Source organism: Solanum tuberosum, unplaced genomic scaffold (assembly GCF_000226075.1).
Source record: "Solanum tuberosum cultivar DM 1-3 516 R44 unplaced genomic scaffold, SolTub_3.0 scf00044, whole genome shotgun sequence".
Classification (NCBI taxonomy): domain Eukaryota; kingdom Viridiplantae; phylum Streptophyta; class Magnoliopsida; order Solanales; family Solanaceae; genus Solanum; species Solanum tuberosum.
This window is the reverse complement of record NW_006238970.1, coordinates 477542-498366: the sequence shown is the minus strand read 5'-3', so window position 1 is coordinate 498366 and position 20825 is coordinate 477542. Positions and strand designations below refer to the sequence as shown.

The 20825-nt window shown below is 34.8% G+C and overlaps 1 protein-coding gene across 2 annotated transcripts; it reads right to left on the bottom strand.

Moving 5' to 3' along the window:
- Positions 1 to 4817: 4817 nt before the first annotated feature.
- On the bottom strand, positions 4818 to 20360 carry LOC102597705 (ABC transporter F family member 4). 2 transcript variants are annotated; one of them, XM_006343383.2, is made up of 5 exons: positions 19095 to 20360; positions 16086 to 16170; positions 13016 to 13152; positions 5393 to 5434; positions 4818 to 5289 (listed from the first exon to the last, which is right to left on the bottom strand). In XM_006343383.2, the coding sequence occupies exons 1-5, from the start codon at positions 20211 to 20213 to the stop codon at positions 5269 to 5271; spliced, it is 1404 nt and encodes a 467-aa protein (XP_006343445.1). In that variant the 5' UTR covers positions 20214 to 20360; the 3' UTR covers positions 4818 to 5268. The 2 variants fall into 2 exon arrangements, with proteins under 2 accessions (XP_006343445.1, XP_006343446.1); XM_006343384.2 differs by lacking the exon at positions 13016 to 13152 and having other exon boundaries at positions 19095 to 20356.
- Positions 20361 to 20825: the final 465 nt, after the last annotated feature.

The window sequence follows — 20825 nt, the reverse complement described above, 5'->3', positions numbered from 1 at the left end:
GATAGAAGCTTGTAATTACCATTGGTAACTCGTGATATATGGTGTATTCATTTTCTAATTTTCCTGCACTCTTGATGCACTTCTTGTTATAAATAATCTGGTGCATTTGAGAGAAAAGTCTTTTGCATTTGTTGCATAAACTGAGGGTGATAATTTGGTGCATTTGAGTAAAAAATTTGACGTATTTGGCACATAAATTGGGGGTGAAAATCTGGTACAAATTGACATGTTTGTCTTGAAAAGATTTAATAGTCTCTCTATAGAGGTGCATCAGTCTTACAACATTTGTGTATCTAATTCTTTGTGCAGTGAAGCTTTTCCGAGTGGCGTTATTATTATTGGGTTTTAAAGAGATAACAATTATGTGGGCGTTATTATCACTTTTATTTAACTACTTCCTCCATATTTATGTAGACGTTATTATCACTTTTATTTTCATGCTCTACTGAAAAATCAATTCATATCTAATACCTAATCTTTTTTTCCTTACAGAGAGGTGATAAAGCACCAACTTCCAAGTAATAGCATATATCAAGTTAGTTGAGCCACTAAGTTTTGCTTAATAAACGACACTAAGTTGAGTTATCTGATAGGACACAAACTTTCCTTTCAAGCATACTATTCGAATTTTAATTTATGCAAGTGAAATCTACAAAAATAAGATCACTCCTTAGGTTCCCCTTCCATATTGTTAGCTTGTTTGCTACCTTCCTTTTTTCGTACCGCACTGGATGAATCTCACCTTGTTATTTTTTCAAGATTTTTATGTGCCTTTCTTGCTAAAATTACAAGATAGAGGAGCGTCTCTAACATGTCTTTGTTTTACAAAGTTACTAGTTTTCTCCAATTGATACTCGTGGCATCAACATTCATGGTAGTTTGTCTTGCATGAAATTTTTTTACTGCATGAACTTCATACTAATCATAATTAGTGTCAGATTTGTCTTGGTAAGAATTTGAATCAGATGTATCTATATCTTCTTCTAGCCTAGTTTTATTCCATTCACCACTATGGATTAAGGAACTCCAATTTCCTTTTTGCCTCCTATCATAATTATGCCTGTCAATGTTTCTTAGCACAATAGAGATAGAGCCGTTTCATATATTTGCAAATATTAAATGAATTGTGCTTGGTCGGGAAAACTGCATTATATTTTCATGTTTATACATATGGAAATGGTTGAAAATCTCTTTGCACTTGGTGACCAATCTCAATTGTGCACATAGGTAAAAATCTTTATGTGATCTTATTAACCTTATAGATGACATATTCAAATTTATTTATTGGATAAATTGAATGTGTAAAGCCTTTTATATATTTTCGTTTCCAGGATAGATGGAGCTTAAGAATTGTTGGAGAAATAGTGATCACAACAATTGCAGTAGAATGTAGGATAAGATGGATGTTGCAGCTCAAGTGCATTATGAGACTGGTAAGAAAGATAAGGAGAATATTATGGGCTTGGTTCTCAAGGAAACCACTATTATGGCCTTGGTCCTACTTCTGGTTCTGATAATGATCTCTCGAGATTGACATTTGTTAGTTTTGTCTTTAAAACACTATTCTATTGGTTGAAGAACAATTATGAACGTTGATTCTTTAGCATTTATGTATTCTTGGATCGACTATTTAGTCTTTAAATTGCTATTTATATAAAATTAGATTGTTGTAATGCTTATTGAATATCACTTCTTCTAATTTAGTACAATCTATATGGATTTTGAATAAATATATAATAATATAAAAGAAAAAAATGTGACGCTTCTATAATAATTGTGTATAAATTGCGACGGAATATAGCTACAAAAATTCTGAAGCTAACAATTCTTTGTGACGAAATCAACAACCAAATTAGTGACAAATTTTGTATGAAATAGCTATGACAAAGGTCGTCGCTAAAGGTAGCGATGGAATTATATGTCGCTAATCCGTCGCTAGAGTTAGCGACGGACAACAAATTTCGTTGCTAAAGGCTTAGCTACAAGCATTTTAGCGACGGATGAGATTTTGTCGCTAATTTGTCGCTAAATCCCTTTAGCGACGGATTCGGGTGATTTGGCAACGGATTTCGTTTGTCGCTAAAACCTGATTTTTTTGTAGTGTTGGTTAATATCAATCTTCACATTAATGTGCCTCTTCACTTTGATGTATGTGTCTATGTAGCCTCAGTGACCATGAGTCTTCATTATTGCACCCATTGTTGTGTTAATTCGACTGCTTTGTTTCTTTTCAATGATGTCAAAAGGCGAAAGCTATCATTATGTTGTTGATTAAAGGTGTCTTTGTTTGTCATCATCAAAAAGAGAAAAAGTGATGGAATATGTGGGCTCATAATTGATATTTGACATTTTTACGATGACAAATTATAGAAAAACCATATACGCCTATAAAACTTAAACAAGTACAAGTGAGATAGTTACTCAAATGGAAAGAATCTCCGCGAAGGAAAAATCTAAAAGGACTCTCATTAAGGAAGAAATATCCTTAGAGGATCCTACTTCAATAATTCTAAGTTACTACAACCTAATTATTCCACACGTATAAAAGGAAAAAATGGGAGGCAAAACAAATCTAGTTATTGAGTTATCTCAAGGCAATAGACGGCAACATTGAAGGTGAAGAATAAGCAACAACAATCATAGAGCTAGAACTAGACGGTGCAAATTGTATCTTGAAATTACAAGACCAACTCTAATTTGTTTTTAAATACTTTTTTAAATTCTTTTTTTTGTTAGTATGGAAGGTTTAAAGCTTATAGTTAGTTATTCATGACTCGAGGACATTGCAAATTGTATCTCCAAAAACATTTTTTCAAGTCTTTTTTGTTAGTATGGTAGATTTAAATAGTTCATTAACCATTTTTCAACGACTTTTTGTCAAATCTTTTTGTTAGTATGATGGTTCATACCTAAGTTTAAAGTTTCGTCAATGATTATCAACCCTAACTAATTAACCTTTTTCACCCTAAATCTAATTAGCACATAAAAATCCGATATGATTAACTAGTTAATTAATGTAACTTAAAAAGGAATTATCAATTAACTACGACAATGTACTATAATGAACAATTAACAAGTAATAAAATAATCAGCAAGTAATAATACAAGAAACATTTAATATACAATTAACCAGAGAATTGTTTAAAAATTCATCTTTAAAAAAAATTGAGCAAAATGCATGGCAGTACATTAAAATATAGTGCCTAGGATTTGAACTTGGAACCTTCAAAGTAAATTTTGACCCCCTAGGGAATTGTCTACCTTTTAACATGTGTTTAGGGGATTCAAAATCTATATATATATACATAAAAAAATTTTACCTTATATATAATATTATTTTTTGTTTAGGGAATTCGGGTGAACACTCTACCAACCCCTAGATCTGCCCCTAATGGTAATGCGACTGCATGCCAAGAAAAAAACATTGAAAACAAGGGGAAAGGGGACAGAAACTACAATTATATCGAAAATCAAACTAATGAACAAACAAACATGCTTTAGAGCAACATATAAAAGCCATTGAACAAAAATATGTCGGAAATATATACCTAAATCTAAGGTTGTTTAGGGCTGATTTGAATGGAATTGTCCGAAACTAACTTTTATGGTGGCAGGACCTCCCTCAAATGGTTGTTTTTTGCGTTTTCTTTGGGGAAAAAAATTGAAAGGGGGGACCAGTTAGGGGTGTGCATCGGTCGATTCGGTTTTATGTATTATCAGTTCTATTTATCAGTTTTTAGTTGCTAACCAATAATTAATCAATAAGATATTTTTTAACGATTTTTGGTCATTAACGGTTTGGTTTTTGGTTTACCCAATAGAAAATGCTCATAAAATAAACATATGATTTCTCACTTCTCTAACAATTTGGCACGATACAGTGAGACAAGCAAATCAGCTCTAAATGTTTTGATATAGTGAAACAAGAAATATAATGAGAAATTGCATCAATAAGAGTAGATGTAGTACAAAGGCTACCAAAATATAATATGGAAGTAGAAGTATTATGACGTGTGAAGTGTGTATACCATAGTGTAGAGTACTGATATAGTATCTAGTTATGTTAAATTATTAATATTTACTATTTATATAGTAGTAACTTACTATCGTCTTGATGGGTTATCGGTTTACCCAATAGCCCAGTACTAAAAACCGATAACCCAATTATTATTTTTATAAAACCCAATAGCACCCAATAACATTTTCTCGGTGTGATTTTTTGCACCCCTTGGACCGGTGGAGTAGATGGATAGTATCCTTTTAGGAGATATATAGCTAGCATACTAAATTACCTCCATTGACCTTAATGATCGTTAAAAGCAAGCATATGATGAGTTAATGGAGATTATATAGCATACTAACTTAGTGCAACTTCATAAACTTTATTTTTGTTCCTTTTTTTCGACGTCATTTAGGTTTCTTAGAAATGAATGAGGTAGTCTAGCTTGGCTTGGTGCAAGAGAGGATGCTGGGAATGGTAATATACCTTCTGTTGGATAAAAGAAGATTAGTTTTTAAAACAGATTCCTAGGTTTACTGGAGGTGTGAGCATCTCAACCCCCCAATTGCTCAACAATACTCTCAATCCTAGAATTGAGCCATTAATGAAATCTTTCTTGCAAACTTGCAACATAACATACTTGTGCTTTGGAATTGAAACATAAAATACCATCTTGTCAAACATGTAAATAAATATGCCTCTTCTTCATGCGGTAATAGTATCTATGATTGTTGTGAAGCTTAAAAAGAAGAGAACAAAAAACAAGTCACTTCTCAACCATAAGGATTAAGCTTCAGAATCACAGACAGCATCATAATTAGTTTTTACCGACAAATATGACATTATCATCTCCGTACGATTAAATAGAGCATGACAAATGAAATTACGATACACAATACCTGATCTGAACTCGTAAGTCGACCTAAATGTTCAAGACTTTAGAGACAATACATTTTTATTTACAGGCATAAACTGCACAGATAGGAAGGAAATCAAATTGATTAGAACACAAGTGCCTCTAAACCCCACTTTTTTTACCCTCTTCCCCTAGCCTTCTCTCTCATTATATATATATATCACGTACTTGATACCAACACAGTCATCAAATGAAGCAAATCAAAAACTAAGTCACTGCCCTTAATAGCTAGTTAGTGTAGTAAGTGGTTGTCTACGAACAACAAAAAATTAATTGTACAAGGCATCAACTCCGGATCACCATGATCATGTCTCCTCAGCCTTGGGGATTTCAGCCAAAGCATCTTCAGCTCTTACTTTCTGGGGAATAAAATCTACATAGATAGCATCATAGGCAAAGAATGAATCAGCGGAAAAGAGAAGAATACTTTTTATTACAGCCACATCATTGGTTATTGGAAAACCCGTAATTGATACCTGAAAGAAAGTCAAATCTGGGTCGTTTGGAAACAACTGAAGCTGAAACAACCAAAAACATGTCAAGTTACTAAATAAGGTGACTTCTCAGAAACAAATTGGTTATACTTATAAGTTACAACTACAGCAATCAAGTTTACTAAAAAAGATGTTACAACATGTTTCATGGATTATATCTGAGCTGCTCCTTCTAGTTCTCTCCTTAAATTGACACGACAATCAGGACTCCAGAACATTACTTTTTTTTTTTTTTTTTTTTTGATAACCGAGAAATCCGTCTGTGACCCGCCCTTTGGACCAATCACAACCTTCTAAACTAGGTGGATAATGGGCCCGCCCCTCTACCCTTCTCCACTTAAAAGAACATTACTTTATTTTTAGGAAACAGAATTCCAGAAAATTGATGGTTCAAAATTCAGCTGAATTGAAACACTATAATGACAGAGTTCAAGTAATATACACCGTCAATGTTTTAATATTTACACCATCAGATCAACTTTACCTGCTACGACAAGTAACATATAATTTGCCTATACATATCCTATGACCAGATAGTGTAAAATATTATTTACATTGACATTGACTGTGTATAATACTTAAAATCACAATAACAAACAGTGTTCCACCAATCACAACCTCGGTTTAATTTGAACTCTTCGAACTAAATTGCAAATCAAATCAAAAGGTAATAGGAATAGCGAACAACAACAACAACATGCCCAGTGAGATCCCACAAGTGGGGCCACGCGAGGGTGGGGTGTCCGCAGACCTTAGTCCTACCTTGTGTGAGGTAGAGAGGCATAATAGAAACAGTGTAGGACAGCAAAATTGCAAATTCAGGATCATTATATCCACCAATCCTATTTCTGTCCATTTTATATTTTCTTCCTCCAAAATTTTCATTAAAATGTGTTGCACGGGTAGCAATTTGAGAAATGACATTTGAACTCAACATGAGCAATTATAAAATAAGCGGATTCCTTTTCTCTTATTTTACTTCTTTTTTTTTAGTTTCTTTTTTTATTAGGAATGGGTTAGCCCATGAATAGTGGTAGAGAACAAGAAAAAAGAGGCAGGCTTTAACTGGTATTGAAATCATGCACTTGAATTAACATAATAACAATAAGGTCTCGATCCAAAACTAGTTGGGACCAACTATATAATCTTATAGATATTTAGATCCATATGTATTGAGACAATATAAATACTGATGAAACTAAAGAACAATTAAAAACTAGTGTAAACTATTCGTCATTATTATCTTTATAAAATATTCTTCATAATTATGTGTTGGTTTTTTTAAAAGTTGGTGCAATAAAAAGGGTTGAAAATATTTGATTGAAAATGTGTCTCGATATTTTTAGAGATAATTATACTCTAGTGCAGCCCATAAAGTTACTTTACATAATTTATCCAAGGTTTTCAATCCTTACCTAAATTGTCCCAAAGGAGGAGCTTAAGGGCCCTAGAGGGCTGCCATGGGGCCACCGCCCTCTCCCACCCTCCGAAAAATCCAAACTTAGAGCCAAATGGTAGATCTTGATGAGAGGAATATATTTGTATAATAGTGTTTAAAATTGTATACTATTGTATATGGGTGCATAAATACCTCTTATAATTTCGAATAATATTATATATTGATGTATAATATTGTATATCAAGTTCTAAAACATTTTTGTAAAAAAGAAATATGAATATTTTGAATATTGTTATATACCGGACACATATTATTGTATATCGAATTGTGTTTTGGGCTAAAGATTTGAAATGTAAGTTTTGGGCTATATTTTTGCGATGTAAGTCAAGGTGATTGTAAGCACGGGTTAAAAATGATTGAAAATAGTTCCTTGGAAGAACTCGGATCATGTAAGATCAATGAGGCACTGGTACCATTGATGGATTTTTAAAAAGATGGGACAACAAACCATCTCTTCCTCCATTGCAGAGTGACAGAGAAATTGTGGCAGGTCTTTTTGAATTTGAGGGGAATCAAGCTGGTCCATGCTGGAATAGAGAAGGGAATGCATCAGGTCACAAGGAGAGATAGAAGATTGTCCCTGCTTGCATCTGGTGGACAATTTGGAAGGAAAGGAACCAGAGATGCTTCGAAAACAAGAGCATCCCTTTCCAGAGTTTGAAGTTGAACTGTCTTATAACCCTTTATTTTTGGTATAATCATGTCCTCTCCAAAGAGGTGGAGGCTATTACTCACTTTTTAGGTAGTTTAGGAGGGGTATAAATGATAGATCTTTTGGTTTTGCTTACTGTATACTCCTGATGTAATTACTACTGAAATACACCATTGGTGTATTGCTATAAAATGTTGACTTTCTCAACAAAAAAAAAAAGAGGGTTCAAAATATTAATTGAAATGTCTCTCAATATGTTTATTAAGCATAGGAAGACTTCAAATAGCCAACTTAAAACAAAAAACCAAAAATATCTAAACAAAACCTAGTAGCACTTTAAAATTCAAATTCGTCCTAAAGCTAAGCAACTTATTATGCTACAAATTACTACAGTAACTAAAGTAAAATTTCAACATTCAAGTCATAGTTGAGAACTCAAAGTTATAACATCTTCAATGCAATGATTCCGAACTAGTTGGGTACAGATAGATGATCTATATATATACCTCTCCATGTGGTAAGACTGAAAGTAAATATTGTTTGAACATCAAACATAATCGAAGAATATCGTATTGAATATTCTTCACTGTTATGTCATAATTAAGAATCCCACCAAATTAAGATATTTTCTTATTTTATGTTAACTCAAATTCGCATATGTAATAAGCCCTTTTTTTTTTAAATGGTAGTGTTGTATTCCTTAGCATTAATGACATGTTGAATACCTCCAAAAAGAAACACGGTAGCAAAAGTTATTACAAAGATCCCAAAAGATCAACTATTTGTTCTACTTCCTCTTTTATACCAACAAAGATGCAATACATTTACATTTAACTTTTGGTATAGAATAAAATTTATCCTCAAAACATCTCTCATTCTTTTCTTTACAAACTGTCCAACATATGCATGCTGGGATTATTCTCCACTTCTCTAAGCTCTTGCTCCCCCCCTCTTCTGATCCAGAAACCAACAGATAAGCAGTATGTTTTGGCATTAACCATTTGTTGTTTCACTGTTTGTGAGGCTCAAAAATAGGGTCCAGATCTGTGTTGTTACTTTACAATGTAAAAACAGATGACTATTGGTCTCCTATGCCTCATTGCATAAAAAAATCTGGATACTATTTGGAACCCTTTCCTTTTATACTTCCCGTCTAAGACAAGTTCTTCTGACCACCAACAATTAAGAAAAAACACTTGACCTCAAGCTCTTTATACCTACTTCCATGGTCCTATCCCACAGCCTGATCGTTCTCACTTCTTTTTTATAGCTTGCTCACTGAGAATCTCAGTGTGTTTCTATTTTAATTGTGATGGGACCTGGAGAGATCCCTTTCAAACCACCGACCTACTACAAAAGTTGTGCGACTCTACATAATTCCCTGTCATTCAGATGTCTCCTTAATGAGATACCCATCCATTGAACCAACATTCAACTATTGTGACCTCCAGTTTGCTACAAAGTGAAAATAAATCAGGGAAGGAGTTCACCAAGGCCTCCACAGTCCATTCCATGCTTCTTTCCAGAAAAGAATTTTGTCGCCATTACCCACCCTGTACGTGATATTACCTGATAGTTAAGGCCAGAGAGCCCTTATTGTCTTCCATACTAAAATTCCACAAGGGTTTGTAACAACATTAGTACTCCATTAGTTACTTTGGTCATACATGCTTTGTATGACTTCCTACTATAGTGTTTGATCCTCCTCCATATATCTCCACAACCATTTCATCAGAAGACAGTCATTCTGTATTTTTAGATTCCTAACACCAAGGCCACATGATGTCTTGGAAAGTTGAGCAATTTTCCAGTTAACTAAATGAAACCCCCTCCTCTCCTTGTTTCCAGATCATAAAAAAACCACTTCTCAGTTTATTTAGCCTCTTCAAAACTTTTGGTGGGATGGGAAGTAAGGACATAACATAAGTAGGTAAGAATCTAGCACTAAATAAATGTGTCTTCCCCCTAAGGGAAGATTTTGAGATTTTCACCTGGCTAGCTTCTTCTCTGTCTTTTCTATCATCCCATCCCACATTTCCAAGTCCTTGTATTTGGTGCCCAAAGGCATGCTCAGATAAACAATTGGAGTTGTTGACCTACTGTGCACCCCAGGATGTTAGCCAGTCCCCGCATCTGAGCCACTTGATGCTTTTCCTCAAATTTACACATAAAACTGAGACTTGCTTCCAAAGTTAAACAACACCCTGATGAAGCTAATTTACTCTGTTTTGTCCTCACAAAAGATTACAATACACATTTTCATAAAGCAAATGACATGTTTCCAGTCCTGCCGTAATATTCAAATTGAATCCCTTCAACCACCTGTTTTGAATTGTCAGCCTCATCATACTGTTAAAACCTTCCATGGCTATTATGAACAAAAATGGTAAGAGAGGGTTACCCTGTCTGAGACCCCGCCCCAGATGGAAAAAGAAAAACTACAGGTTCTCCATTTACCAGAATTAAGAACTTGACAGTTTTAAAGCAAAAACAATCCATTTCAGCAACCTTTATCCAAACCCCAATTGTTTGAGTATACTTGGAAGAAAATCCCAGTTGACATGCTCAGAAGCCTTCAGCCACCTTTCTCAAAACCCCAATTGTTTGAGTATACTTGGAAGAAAATCCCAGTTGACATGATCATAAGCCTTCTCTAAATCTAACTTGCACATGATGTTCAGTTCTTCTCCTCTCAATCTGAAATCCACATACTCAAGGGGAGCAGCATCCATGATCTCTTTTCTTTATGAAAGTTATCTGGTGTTTATTTACCAACTTATATATCCCACCGTAAGGCTTATGGGCCTAAAATTGCTCAGATCAAAGACTCCACTTTTCTTGGGGATGAGAGCAACGTACATGGCATTGAGGCACTTTTCAAAGACTTGATATTCATGAAAATGTTGCTTAGTGTTCATGATATCCTCCTTCAGAATATCCCAAGGGACTTGATAAAAACACATTGAAAACCCATCAGGCCCTTGTGCCTTGTCACTAGCACAAATTCTAATGCACCCAATAACTTCTTCAAACTGTCTTTGTAGCCACTTTTGTTCCTCAATGTTGATGCTTGTGATCCCATGTAGGTTGATACAGGTTTCTATCTCTTTATATAAGTTCTAATAAAAAAATGGATGGCCATCTTTATGGTATATAGATCAGAGATAGTAACCCCCTCCTCTTCTAGTGTGTCTATAGAGTAGAATCTCTTATGAGCATTGCGAATTCTGGAAATATTTTGTGTTGTCCCCATTCTTCAACCATTGAACTCTAGATCTCTGACTCCAAGTTATTTCCTCATTCTTGGCAAGCTCCTCAAACTTCATAGCTAGATGAGCTTTTTGGAGTTTATCATCAGTGAGTGCTCTCTGTTCCATGATACTCTCCATTCCAGAGAGTCTACACAAAATATCCTCTCTCCTTTGTCTCCAATTGTTCCAGTTGTCCTTCCCCCAATCTTTCAGTTTCCCTAAAGTAGCTTTCAATCACAGCAACAATAAGTCGCAATATGAGCACTTGGTGCTTGTTATACATATTCTATCATGTAGATAAATTCTTGTCAAGAGAAATGTTTAGAGGCCAGGATAAAAGCAGGACTTCTAGTGACCCATTGTTCAAACATAAAATATTATTTCTTGAATTCCCAATCACCACATATTAATAAAATGATTGTGATCTGACCCAATTTTGGAAGCAAAAATTGTTTAATTGGAAGGAAAAGTTCCACCAAATGAGAAACAGAAAAAAATGTCTATTCTGGAAGCACTCATGTGATAGTCACCCCTCCTCCATGTGTATTGACTCTCCAAATAAAAGAGGGTCAAAGAATTCCATGTTATCAGTCTGAGAATTCAAACATAGCTCCTGAAATTCTTTGGCAGTTTGTTCTCTCGTCTGGATATCTGATGATGTTGAAATCCCCCCATAAATGACCCATGGCCCTTTACATACACTTTTTATAGCAGCCGGCTCCCATCATAGTTGCGTACTTTCAATTTTGCTACATTCAGCATAAATTGCTCTGAACCACCAAGTTAAGTCTTGGTCAATGCCTTCAAACTTGCAAGTGATCAATTTGGTCACCACTGTCCACCACTCCCCCCCCCTCCAATTCCTTTATCCCACAACACAACTATCCCTCCACTCCATCTTATAGAGAATCTTCCCTGTCCATTTCTTACGCCACATTTGCTAAAAAAACTCACCAACCTTGACAGATTTGTATCAACTAGCACATATATGTCAGCCCCCTACTATAGCAGCAAATTTCTAACAAGACTCCTTTTATTCCACCTTGTTTAAACCCCTTACATTCCATGTTAAAATTTTGATCATCGTGGATTCCCAGCAAGTGCAATCCTCCTTCTGTTCCTTGGTTCCCCTTCTTTGAACTTCATGTCAAAAGTCAGGTTTCACACCTCTTTTGGAATTGTTGTTTTGCTTATAAGTCTTGTTCTCCCCTAGGTCTTTGTTTCAACCCTCTCTTCTGATCTATCTTAAAAGCTAATATGCTTTTTTCTCCTAACCTTCAAAGGAGGCATCAAATTGTTGGCTTAACTTGATGATATTAGAGGGAATGCATAAGGTAGCCCGTTCCACTAATTCTTCCTCATTATTTGAGTCACTTATATGTAGTGGAACTTCCACTATGTCCCTGAATACTACAAGTTGGTTATGATCATTCTTCTTTTCTTCCTCTTCTTTCCTAGAAATTTCTGTCAGTGAAATTTTTCTCTTTTCCATCCTATTCTAGAAGTAGGAACTCCCAAACACCTCCACTAATAACTACTTATGAATCCTCTGAAAATTAAATTCCTAAAATGTCTATCAAAGTTAATAGACTTTTTTACCCTTCACTTAAACATTACCCTATGATATTATTGTACATAATAAATGCAAATATATATTCTAATAAATGGGATTTTAGATATAATTAGTGTATACTTGTACATCTCGTAAAAATTCCGTTTGCATTCAATGCATTGAGTGGCTTCATTTAATTGTCATAAGTTGGTTAGTATAAACTTTTAAATTATTTCTTAAGTGTGACTATTATTAATTTAATGAGTTTATACATATATAATCTTGTTATAGGAGGCACCAAGTAGGAAGTGAAGTTTTGAAAAAATGAGTATGTAAGGGACTTACCGTCTATCTAGGACAACCATCAAAAGAGTGTTTTGGGAAAAATTAATATACTTTGGGAAAGTATATAAATCTGAAAAGTTCAACTACTTAATCAGCATCAGGGCATCATTATAGTTATATAGTGACATGTTACAGTGGGTCTTGTCAAGGCGTGCATAGGTGGCAGCTTTACATTGGTTCTAAGTTTAGATTGCAAAGTTAATGACAAGGTCTTGCCAATAAATTTATGTACAAATATGGCTTATGCAGGATAAAGCAAGGGATTTATATGGGATTAAATTACATCTCTTTAGACATGAACTTTGAGGGAAAGAGCACAAGTTAGTTTAAGGGTCTTGTTTATGACCTTATAAGGTGGGCTCTGGACTTCTCTTGGATCAACTTTGAAGATATAAAGTATAAACACAGCGATATCACAGCGCCTCTGATATGCAGTAGCAGCAAGCTTCCAATAGAAATTTAGAGGGTTTGCTTCAGCAGCTACTGCAGAAATATAGAAGTGAAAAATCACCGTTAACCCCTTTTTGAGATAAACCACGAGTTCTCTTCGTGATTTCAACTACCTTTTTGATGTGGGTATAAATATTTAAGGGTTTATGATAAATTATTCAGTGCTGAAGAAGAGACTATGCTATAGGTTGGATTTAATCTGAAGAATTTGAACTTAGAAATTCAGTTTCAAAAAACATTTGAACTTGGAAATTAAGAGATTGAACCCTAAGTCCTAGATTGGGGAGGAAATTGAAAAGTTGAAGGATTAAACCACCAAGTGGACTCCAACTGAGAAATTAACTATAAATTTGGACTCTACGGCTTATGGATAATGTGTCGACCAAATTCTGATCTCAGATAGTTGACTGACGGCAAGTTTGAGTTGACACAAGATATGACTTTAACCCCGAGGTGTCCTAAATTAGTTTTTCTACATTAATTTGAAATCGTTATTTATGTTTTTGCTTAGATTGAGTTGCTATGAGGCCTGAGGGCACAAATTTGGATATTGTGAGCTTACTTGTAGAGTGAATCTAGGTAAGAGAAGATCTTAACTTCTGAGTACCGTTCTTCACTTCTTCTAAGCTTGGTCTTTGCCTACATATATGTTTTCGACTATCTGGCACCTGTGTGGAGTGAGTATGTGCTCGGCAGACTTATTAATATTGTGATTCCTTTACACTTTTGAGATTTGGTGATATCTTCAAGATACGTTGTGATTTGAATATTACTGGTTGTGTGGCTATTTAGCCTTAGGATTGATGTATTTACTTGATTTTACATGTCCTCGGGTGTATCTAAAGATAGTTAAGCTAGAGTCACCCTCCACATCTCGAAGAGACTCCGCGTAAGGCGTTGGTCCAAAGCCACCATTCACAGCCGAAATGGTAAGACTGCCAGAGTTACCCTTCGCGGTTCTGAAAATTTGTTGTTGTGTATGGTAAGACAGTTGGACCAGAGTTACAGATCTGAGGTTTTGTTGTTGTGTATTAAGACGGTTGGGCCAGAGTTCCCCTCCGCAATTCCGAGGTTTTGTAGTTGTGTATGGTAAGATAGTTGGGCTAGAGTTACCCTCCACAATTCGAAGGTTTTATTGGCGCGTATTGTTGTACTACATTAGCTTGCATCTCATCATCATCTTTCTTGACATGACTAATATCTCTCTTCTACACTTTGTATACTATTTTCCTTAGCATATTGTATATTCATTTTTATATGTATATATATATATATATATATATGAATGTGTATATATATATATACATACATACATATATATGAATGTGTATGTATATATATGTGCATATATATATACATATATATATATATATATGTATATATATGTGTGTGTGTGTGTGTATATTGCTTACTTGCTCCAGGTACGAGATGGACCAGAGCTAGACTTTACTTAGTCTTTGTGACTAACCCTATCCGCTACATATGCAAATGTGTTAGCTAACGCTTCGGTTGATGAGTGAGTCGCCTGACACCAAGTCTTTTACAAGCTTTGAGGTGAGCCATGCTCTAGATCCACAGAAGTCACATATCTATCTATCTTTCTATTTCCTTATTTTTACTGGGGTTTGCATACTCAACATGAGATACTTGAACTGATTCTTATAGATTCTCCGGACTTAGGTTACTTTGGCTCTAGTTGGGTTTGTTGAGATATTTCCTTTCATTATTTCCATTGAATTCGTAATCTATGATTTGGTTTTTTTAGACTTCATCATTCTTTTCGGGTTATGTTAGCTATTTTTTTATTATTCAGTGGGATTGTTGGTTGCCAATCAAAGCTGGGGGTAGTTAGGGTCGTGACAATACTCAACACATCTAATCAGATTATTGGAATAGTCAATTTAATTTTTAGATATGCATCAAGTCATGCAGTAAAAATGGATTAAAGAAAAATAAGTGAATGAGATCTCACTTAACCGTTAGAAAACGTGAAGAAATAGGATTTTAAAGGACACTTCCTCTTTAAGCTCCATCCTATAAGTCTTTTCACTACTCATACAAGTATATAAAAGCCAATGTACAAGTACGATATATTTGTTATCCTCTAAAATTTATGATATCTTTTTGTGTTCCCAATCAAATTCATGAAATCTTAATTTGGTAAGGATTTCATCTCTCAACTTTAAGAACAAGCTGATGAAATGTTGTTCAACCTTAATTTTTTTTGTTATTAATCCTAAAGTATCAACAACGATCATGCTTGTATACTTTGTTGGTTGCAGATATCTGATATCGTTTTCACTCAGTAGGTTCTCTTTTCATTTATTTTTTCATATTTTTCTAAGGACATTCTTTGTTTCAAAAAAGATGTTTGTGAGTATACTCATGGTATGATCTTGGAGTTTGAATCTAACACGTACACGTAAGTCTTCTTTTTCTAACCTTGATTTTAACATTATTCTCTTTTTAAAAAATTGGTAACTTCCATTACATTATTCTCTCTATCTAGTGCCAACATTATCTAGCAACACTATCTTCACCTTATTAAGATTTTCCCTGAAACTCTTAGCCAAACACGGTTAAACTTGGTTGACATGCCAATGTGTATTTAGTATGCACACAATTAGTTTTTTTTCTCCACTTTTTCATTAAGATTTACCACCCACAAAAGATGAATGATAGTGTGGGGCATGATTTTTTTTCTTTATTTAGTTAAATCAGATCAACATTTTTCATTTTCAAAAACTTGTAGAAAAAAATCAATTTTTATTTCATAATTCAAACATATTTGTTGAATATTATTTATGTAATTCTTTTAAAGGTTTGTTCCACAGAAATGGCATACACGCATGTTGCATGTGCTCAGACACTACTCATGATTAAAATGTAACATCAAAAAGTCTAGCTATTACACTAGGAAGTCACGTTGATCTAGCTTTACAAGTGATGGATTGAGAGATACTCACACAGATGGTTGTATCCAACATAACTTTTGCGATCCAGAAAAGAACAAGCATAAGCCTCCCTGCAAAATACTTCAAGAAATTTCTCCTGCATGGAAGCAACCAAAATTATGTAAGACATTGTAAGCATGTGTAGCAAGTTAACATGCAGACGAAAGCTAATACTACTGCTACTACTCCAGTTACAAAATTAGTAACTTCCACAAGCTTTGAAATAGTCTATCGGAAAGCGTAGGTATGGGTCAGGTTTGCGTGCTCCCCAACCTTCCTGGACCCCACTTGTGGGATCACACTGATATGTTGTTGTTGTTGTTGTTGTTGTTGTTGCACAAGCTTTGAAATTAATCAACTCAAAAGCAAATCATTTATCCTTTTCTTTTCTTATTTGCCTTCATTCTCCTTATAACACAACCCAGAAGACCACCTAAGACAAATAGGCTGAAAGCACAAATCCAAATAGGCAGCTTACTTCACCTAAAACCCTGGGCTTAGGCTTGATCTTAATCTAAAGTCCATTTCAAACTGATCCCCACCAAAGTGAAATGCTTCACTTGGTTAGTCATCAAAAGAGCCTGCTTAACTCAAGAAGTGTTACAGAAGAAAGGAATGCAACTAGTCCCTAGCTGTTTCCTATGCAATTTGACTGGGGAAACAAACAAACACCTATTTTTACATTGCCAATTCACTACACAGCTCTGGGAGCTGTTTCTCAACATCACAGGCTGCAGCTGGACTATGCCAGAACACACTTCTGATATTTTTAAATGTTGGATCAGAAGGGGGGTTAGCAAGACTCAAAAGAAGTGGTGGAAGCTAATACCATCATGCATATGGTGGTCAGTGTGGAAGGAAAGAAATGGGAGATGTTTTGAAGATAGATCTAACTCCATTCACAAAGTAAAATGGAATTGTTTGGTATCTTTACTTTTTTGGTGTAAACAGCTCTGTATAGAAGATGTAGATCAAATTATAGAATTAATAGGGAGCTTGTAAATTTGGTTAGGGCTGTAAATTTTTTAAGGTGGCCAGCATGTCCTTAATGCTAAAGAATACAACTTTACAAAATGTTCAAAAAAAAAAAAAGATGCTGGAAGGGGCAAAGAAGAACCAATAACATAAAAACAAAAGAAAATTTACAGTGAAACAACCAAGGCTACAGAAAATATGATAGGAAAAAGGAAAGAACAATGAAACTGTTTCGAAGCAAGCAATTCACCAGAAACGGGTCTTACACTTTTGAGCGGAATTCTTCTCTTGATCATATAATGGACAACAAAATGCTACTACAATTTTAAAGTAAAGAATCTACGCCTCAATGCTCAGCAAAAGCATTTCAAATAGTCTCTGCTAATAAAATAAAATGTTGTAGAGAAAATGATATAAACCTGGACTGCAATAATTAACTAATTTGGTGCAACTATATTACCAGAGAAAAGAAAAGCAACATGGACACAACATAAAAAATCAGAAAGCATCATAGATGTTTTCTAGTCCAATAAATGACACTAGATTTACAATTGCCAAATATATGAAGCATCTACCCAATTCAATGGACTTTGAAACAAGGATTTCCATGCTCCACCAGTCTTACTCTTCAATGCATGAGAGACATGAATATTTCACCAACACAATTAGATGCTAGAGGAAGTAAGGCATGGATTGGTTTAGGCCAGCTAAGAATATGGTATTTCTAAGGATCATCTTTAGCTTAAGGATGTGAATAATATTCACAGCTACGTTCCATATTACTTGTTGTGGCTTCAATATGTTCCTAGTTATACTTATGATATTATTCCTGTAAAAAAGAGAGTTTCATTACTTTCTCAAAGAAAAAAAAAAGGAGTTCCATATGTGATATTAGGCCAAATCATGTATGCCTTTAGCAGCCTAGTCCAAATCTCACACTGGTAAGTGGCTTCTGCAATCTCCAATAATTCAATCAACAGTTATGCCTCAACCTCAAATTAACTGAGGTCGGATTCATGAATCCCAAAAAAAATAAAAATTGCTCTATACTTCTATTCAATTTCACTTGATTCCAGTGCTGTCGAAAGGGCAAATAAGGAGTTCTCTAGAACTAGAGGTTCTCTAAACCACACACTTATCAGTAATACGGGGATAAGTCTCTAACACGACAAAAGGACTTCCTATCAAAACCAGACTTATTGTAAGTGTAAGACAACTAAGCCTTAATCCCAACTAATTGGTATCACGAATTGCTTTCATTGTGTCTTTTCTTAGCCAAGTCAATATTTAAGCCGAGATATCGTAGGTCTACTAAGAGTCTATTACCTTCTTCAGTCATCGCATTATCATACCTCTGAGTCGGTGCATATACAGGCTTATGTAATAGTAAGACATGGTTCTTTGTGGTTAACATAAGACACGATAAAACTACCTAGGTGAAATTCTCTCATTTTATCCTCTATTTGTGTTATTTACATCCTCTGTTGGATATTCTCACCTCTAATTTTTTGTATTCTACATAACATTCATCTTAATATCCACATTTCTACACCATTCATCTTAATATCCACATTTTTGCTCATCACATAGCACACTCGGACTACTTTTCATTTCATCGACGTTCTTTTGATTTATTTATTTTCGTTAGATCTCCATCTATTATGTCATTGTCACGTAAGATTTAACTTATACATCTAAATGTCAGCATTTACACTAAATGATCTTGTCAAAACTTACTTCACCTTTCTTTACTTGAGATATTGTGTATATCATAAATGCCTCCAGCAGGATTCTCAGTCCACATAACACTAAAAGAAGTTTAACAATCTCCAAAATCAGTGAGCAATGGAGGTTTTAGGCTGCATTTGTGTTAATTGGTCACTTATTGAATAGAAGTCCTCGAAGTCAAAGAACGAATTTTGAAAGGATTAATATGAGAAATGCCTTATCAGGAACTCTTTTATAACATCAATGTACATAAGACAATGAAAATTATATGTACAGCATCAAATATTGAACAATTGAATAAGGATTGTAGAGCCATACCGTAGCTTTGTTAACAAGGAAGGTTGCTTCGTGTAACATCCTAATATCAGCATTTTCATTTTTTATTATCCGATGGACTCGGTTATGGGGAAATTGGTAAAGCACACTCTCACTCTTCTCTTCTTCCTCCTCTTCATCATCCTCCCTTTTCTTCTTTGCCTTCAATTTCTTCTCCTCATTCTTTTTGGTGGTACCATTGCTAATTGCTTCATCTTTTACCTTGCCATTATTTGTTTTACCCTCCTTTTCCTTCTCCCTTTTCATCTTCTCCTTTGTAGATGGACTTGCAACTCCATTACTATACGATTTTTTCACTAGCTTTTCTTCAGCCTCTTCATCTCCTTCCTTTTTATTTTGTGTCTTCTTCATATTTTTCTCTTCTTTTTTCAACTGACTCAAATCACCATTGATCTTGGCCTTTTTTGCTGATTGTCCTTCTCTTTCTCCTTCGTCTGTCCTTTTCTTCTTCTTGTTCTCTTCCTTCTTAATTACACCTCCATGACTAGAACCTCCATTGCTCTTTCCCTTTTTTGCTAGTTTTGTTTCTCCTTCTACTTCCCTCCTCTCATCCTTCTTGTTCCTCTTTTCATTTTTGCCTCCACGACTAGAATCTCCATTGTTCTTTGCCGTTTTACCTTCATTCATTTTATCTTCCTTCTTTGCCTTTTCATTCTTCTCCTTCATATTTTTCTCCCTATAATCCTTTTTGCTTTTAGCCATTTTTGCACCGACATTTTGCTCCTTTTCTTCAACCTCCTCTTCTTTTTCTATCATCTTCTTCTTTCTCGTATATATTTTCAAGTTTTCACTCTCGCTCTGCCCACTACCACCCACTATTTTCTTCCCCTTTCTTCTATAAACCTTCTTCTGTACTTCCAAATCCTCCTTCCTGCCCCGGCTGTTAGTATTAGCGACTTTGCTACCCTCGACTTTTTCTTCCTCCTCTTCTTCTTCTTCGTCCGTATCACTTACATACTCCTTGTGAACATTCTGTACGTCGTCGCTTTCTTCCTCGGTTTCATCGGCGTCTTGTGATTCGGCACTGGAAGATGGAATGACGAAATCCTCCGGCTCATCTCCGTCGTGGTTGTCGGAATTTCCGTTACTCTTCTTCGGCATTACTGCAATCTAGTAAGTTAAATGGCTGCCGCCGGTTGCAACGGATGTCCGCGGCGGAGAAGGGCACTTAGTTGCTGATTCAATTTTCGCAGGCGTTATAATATTAAGGGCTTTTTGCCCAAGTGAAGAAACTCACACGTGGCTTTCGGACTCGCAGTGGGCTTTGCTTCCTCTGTTGAAACATGTGAAAAAATACGCCTGTTGGCCTTGTTAATAATTATTGTGTCCAATAATATTTGTCCACTATAGACTTTGCATATTCTTAAAAAATTATAAATAAAAAAGATAATTTTACTATATCATAATTAATTATAAGGATAAAAAGAAATTAAGTGTAAAATTATATATTGATTTCATAAAACGAAAAAGTATTGTTAAACATCCCAAAATAGTATATTGGATAACTATTGTTAGACTAAGGAAGTAATGATAATTGACATACTCCTTCCGTCTCATATTAATTGATCATCTTACTAAAAATAATTGTTGCATATTAATCGTCCACCTTACTAAATCAAGAAAACACTAATTAAAATTTTCATGTATTAACCTTGCAATTAATTCTTTTTTAAAGTGTTCACATTATTTGTAAAATTCTCAAGAAGTTTTTTG

What these genes read in the sequence shown, in the direction of transcription:
- LOC102597705 (XM_006343383.2), bottom strand. Translation starts at nt 20,213, where the DNA reads ATGCCGAAGAAGAGTAACGGAAATTCCGACAACCACGACGGAGATGAG. An exon ending in TCCTTGTTAACAAAGCTACG is followed by an intron (nt 16,171 to 19,094) that starts GTATGGCTCTAC and finishes GCTTCCATGCAG; the next exon opens with GAGAAATTTCTTGAAGTATT. An exon ending in CAGATTTGACTTTCTTTCAG is followed by an intron (nt 5,290 to 5,392) that starts GTATCAATTACG and finishes CTATCTATGTAG; the next exon opens with ATTTTATTCCCCAGAAAGTA.